This window comes from Helianthus annuus, chromosome 7 (assembly GCF_002127325.2).
Source record: "Helianthus annuus cultivar XRQ/B chromosome 7, HanXRQr2.0-SUNRISE, whole genome shotgun sequence".
Taxonomy (NCBI): Eukaryota; Viridiplantae; Streptophyta; class Magnoliopsida; order Asterales; family Asteraceae; genus Helianthus; species Helianthus annuus.
Window position 1 is genome coordinate 136,734,833 of NC_035439.2, and position 4,640 is coordinate 136,739,472.

At 36.2% G+C, this 4,640-nt stretch overlaps 1 protein-coding gene across 1 annotated transcript; it reads left to right on the forward strand.

Moving 5' to 3' along the window:
• The first annotated feature begins 233 nt into the window (after positions 1-233).
• On the forward strand, positions 234-4,255 carry LOC110866996 (protein FAR1-RELATED SEQUENCE 5-like). The gene is made up of 6 exons (XM_022116143.2): positions 234-600; positions 768-848; positions 1,433-2,234; positions 2,314-2,572; positions 2,658-3,227; positions 3,327-4,255. Exons 1-6 carry the CDS (start codon positions 402-404, stop codon positions 3,993-3,995), a joined length of 2,580 nt encoding a protein of 859 aa, XP_021971835.2. The 5' UTR covers positions 234-401; the 3' UTR covers positions 3,996-4,255.
• The last annotated feature ends 385 nt before the right edge of the window (positions 4,256-4,640 follow it).

A 4,640-nucleotide genomic window follows, 5' to 3' on the forward strand; every position in this document is an offset into this window, starting at 1 on the left:
TATATATATATATATATATATATATAGGCTAATTATAATGAGAAAACTCAGTCCAGTTGACTAAACCCTGAAAACTCTAATATGTGGCCAGGATTGATCCACGTTTAATATGTTATTTGAAGAATGAGGGGCATGATAGTAATTTTGCCTATATATCACTTTTGACATATGTATAGATGGCGATGGTGATGTCTGCACACGCAGACTTCTTTCACTTGTATCATACCCACCTTTTCAACTTGTCATGCTTTTAATAAATGCATGTACTTGGAGTCCAAAGACTTTCTTCTTCTCTATTTTCTTAATATCACAGCTTTCTTCTTCTCTCTTCTCTTATCATCCGTTTCTTTCTCTTCATTTACTCACCATTTACTCCCCTTTGATGAGAACTTGCATTAAACATGGATGATCTGAACAACCAACAACATCTAACTGTTGCCGGCGGTACGGAGGTAGCCAACCTCAATGATGATCCCGGTTCACCATTAAATGTTGTCCCACATAATCTTTCACTTCATTTTGCATTTAATGAAGATGAAGATGCTTTGGTAGAGGGTAGAGTTTCTCCAGATCCTGAACCTATTTCTTCAGCGATTACACGTGAGTTTTTTTTTTTCTGTTTCATTAGATGTACAGCTTTAAATGCTTGTGTAGATATTCGTTCAAATCATGTTGGTTCCTTTTTTTTCTGCTGTGTAAAATAAGGATTTTATTTGTTTAGTTGTACATTGGATTCTTGTTGATTAACTTTTTTTTTTTATGTGTAGCCTCAATTCTGAATCAAAATGGTCTAGATGATGATGAAGATGGTGTTCAAGACTGTACTTTTACTCAGTTGTTATCAACAGGTCATTGTCTTTATCTATAGTTTAATTGTTGTTTGTAGTTTATTATTATTATTAATATTATTATTATTATTATTATTGTTGTTGTTATTATTATTATTATTATTAAACAGATGATATTTTGGGTAGTTTGGTTGAAAATGTGGTATTTTTTTTTTCCAAGGCAAAAAACAAGTCTAACCATTTTTTTAAGAAACAAGCTTTTAGAAAACATGTCGTTAGACTTGTATTAAGTTTTTATATGTTTTTGGAAACCAAGGTATTGAACCTGGTACTATGGTTAGGTTATATATGATAGTATGTATTGAAAAGGTGACACTATGGCATACCATAATAATAATTTAGTAAGTATACGTTAACAAAGTATGACATATGGTCAGCATTAAAAAAATTGCAATAGCAGCTACACTTTTTGGCGTCATCAATAAAATGTACTTCCACGTTTTATTTGAATTTTTTTTGGAAAAGGTGTTAATGTTGTATTTTTGGAAACTATAGTATCAGTTTGTTATGTTTTCATGTTACAAGTAAATTTGTGTTTTAACCTATACGTGCTATGATTTATTTCATCAATACTCTTTTTCTAGGTGTTCATGCGGACGAGGAATTTTATGTTCACCACACACCCAATGGGACTAGAATGTGGTGTCCTAATGTTCCTATTGTTTTAAAGCCTGTTGTTGGTTCTGTTTATGAAACGTGGAAGGATGTGTTCAGTATGTACAAGGATTATGCTGTGTATTCTGGGTTTTCTATTCGTAAGGGGCAAACCAAGAGATGGAAGGGGGTTGTCACTCACCAGTACATAAGGTGTACTAAATATTCAAAACCACAGATTAAGCGTAAAACTGATACTTTGGAGCATTCAAGCTTGACTATTAGGCAAAGTAATTTCACAGTGACAGATTGCAAGGCTAGTATACTGGTTAAGTTTTGTGAGGGCAGCTCTACGTGCACAGTGGTAGGGTTCAATGAGCACCATAATCATCCGTTTGTTGAGCGTTTCAATCGTGACCTAAGTAGGACTTCAAGGAAACTACCATTTGCATCCAAACAGTTTATCCATAACATGAGTTTGAACAGAATTGGTCCGATTGTTTCTCACAGAGTTTTAGTGTCCCTGATGGGTGGACATCACAATGTACGTGGCACGCCAACTGATTTTAAGAACTGGAGCCAGTCGGTTAGGCTTTATATTGGCGATCGTGATGCGCAACTTGTTATAGATCGTCTCAAAGAAAGATCCGAGAGCTTACCAGACTTTTTCTATGAGTTTGTTGTTGAGAAAGGGCAATTGAGATCGATTTTTTGGGCAGACGAAATTTCCAAGATAAACTACGAGGTGTTTGGGGATGTGTTAGCGTTTGATGCGACTTATCATACTAACAAGTAAGGTTTTTGATAGTTGCACTTTTTTTCCCTTTAACATACTATTTAACTTTTGTTTTTTTTTTTCTTTGTCGCACAGGTACAACATGATTTTTGTCCCTTTCACAGGCGTTGATAATCATAAACAATGTGTGACATTCGGTGCTGGCTTGTTATTCAACGAAACCACTGAGTCTTACAAGTGGTTACTTGAATCATTTCTCAAGGCACACAAGAAGCAACCAAAGCTAGTTCTGACGGACCAGGATCCTTCAATGAAAGCTGCCATTTCAGAGGTTTTCACAGACTCTCGGCACCGCCTTTGCATGTGGCATATTATGAAGAAACTTCCCACCAAGGTTTTTATTAATTTATGAATCTATTTTTGAGAAGTTTTTTTTTGTTTCAATTATTTTAACAGTTTTTGTGTTTTCATTTGTATAGATTGCTGGAGACTTTTTACAAAACTCTGAGCTAAGAGCATTGATGCATCGTTTGGTGTGGAGTATTCACATGAAGCCATCTACATTTGAGACGCGGTGGCAACTTTTGATGGAGGAATATGGGTTACAAGATCACGACTGGTTGAAGGACATGTACTCAATTAGGGACCAATGGGTACCTGCCTACTTCCGTGACATCCCAATGTGTTGTTTGATGAAGACTACATCAAGATGTGAAAGCTCTAACTCAAGCTTCAAGGTCAACTCTTCTAGTGCTAACACACTAGTTCAGTTCATGCTATGTTACGAGACTAGGATAGACAATCAGCGTTACAGGCAACGCGTTGCAGAGTTTAAAACTTCATCTAGTGTATTCATGGACAGTACTGACCTAGCTATTGAGAAGCATGCCTTTGAGTTGTATACACATGCAATTTCTACGGAAGTAAGAAAAGAGATATACAAGGGGAAGCTGTTTTGTTACATTGTAAACACGGAGGATTGTGAGGAAGGTTGTGTTTACTATGTGAATCAATTGGACAAACGTAACAATGCAACCAACACATTTACGGTAATTTTGATGTATCTTTATAGTTGCATTTTTTGTTTTAAGTTATTCATTATGCTTTTTTTCATAGAAGCTTAATTATGTGTTTTGGTGTGTTTATAGGTTATTCTTGAGTTGAGTAACCAGTCGGTTTCCTGTTCATGCAACAACTTCATCCGTATTGGATATTTGTGTAGGCACATTTTTTGTGTTTACCGGGTAAACAATATTGAAAGAATACCGGCCCAGTATGTTGTTAAGCGTTGGTCTAGGGACGTGCTTCCTAAAAGCTTATTTTCTATTGAGAGTCGATATGGCGTTGACACTCGTCCACAAGCTGCTGCTAGAAGTCAGATCCTTGAGCTCGTAACTGAATGTGTGGACGCATTAAGAAGCGATGTTGGAGGACTTTCCTCGTTCGCTGAGCAGATAAAGGAACTGAAATGCAAGTTACTAAATGGAGGACCAGTCGATGACGGAGCCAACAATGATAACTATGCTGCTGTTGAAGAATTGCTTGGTGTTTCTTTAGATGGGGACGTAACTCTCGACAACCCAGACGGGATCAGGAACAAAGGACGCGGCAAACGCCGGCGTTTGTCTAGAGCATCTCAGGATGGAACGAGCAACCCTGCTGTCAAACCTCCCAAAACTCCCAGGCTTTGCCGAACCTGTATGAAGTACGCGACTGGGCATGATTCAAGAAATTGCAAGAAAAAGAAGAAGAAGAATAAATCGGGTAACGAGGACGAGGACGAAGACTCAAGCTCTGCGAGCCAGCAGTCCACTTGATTTGGTATTTTTATGTTGATGTGTGTGATGTGCGTGTTTTGAAAACTTTTATGACGCAAGCTTTTTGGTCTCCATTTTAGTGGAGCGCAAGTAAACTTTGATCAACCCTTTTGGACATGCACATGTTTGCATGTGTAGATTATATGAAAGTCGATGCACATGCATATGTTTGCATGTTAGGATGTATGTGGTTTTGGTATGTCGTATGGTTTTAAGTTTAATGACTATGTTTTAACTGATCAGTTGCATTATGAAATGATATCCCTAATGTTTTGTGTTAGAAGTAAACGTTGCATTGTTTGTTGAGATTATGAAATGGGTGGTACTTAGTTGGATTTATCTTTTTGTTGGTATGATAATGATTTTGCAGTTTTTTTTTTCGTTAGTATGTACCTGTTAATGCTATGTATTTTGCAGTTTTTTTTTTAATGTGTTACATTTTTTTCACCATTAGTATTTTTGTAGATTCTTTGCTGTGTTTGAATCTGAGATTTTTCAATCTTATGGATTTTTTGTTTTTTTTTATACCATGTTACATATTTTTGGTCATTACATCCATTTTATGTATATAATTAGCTAGAAAATGTCCCTTTTCGTTACAAAAGCCGTTAACAAAAAAAAAATTATGAGCACATATAGTAGTTT

What these genes read in the sequence shown, in the direction of transcription:
- LOC110866996 (XM_022116143.2), top strand. Translation starts at nt 402, where the DNA reads ATGGATGATCTGAACAACCAACAACATCTAACTGTTGCCGGCGGTACG. An exon ending in TACTCAGTTGTTATCAACAG is followed by an intron (nt 849 to 1,432) that starts GTCATTGTCTTT and finishes CTCTTTTTCTAG; the next exon opens with GTGTTCATGCGGACGAGGAA. An exon ending in TGAAGAAACTTCCCACCAAG is followed by an intron (nt 2,573 to 2,657) that starts GTTTTTATTAAT and finishes TCATTTGTATAG; the next exon opens with ATTGCTGGAGACTTTTTACA.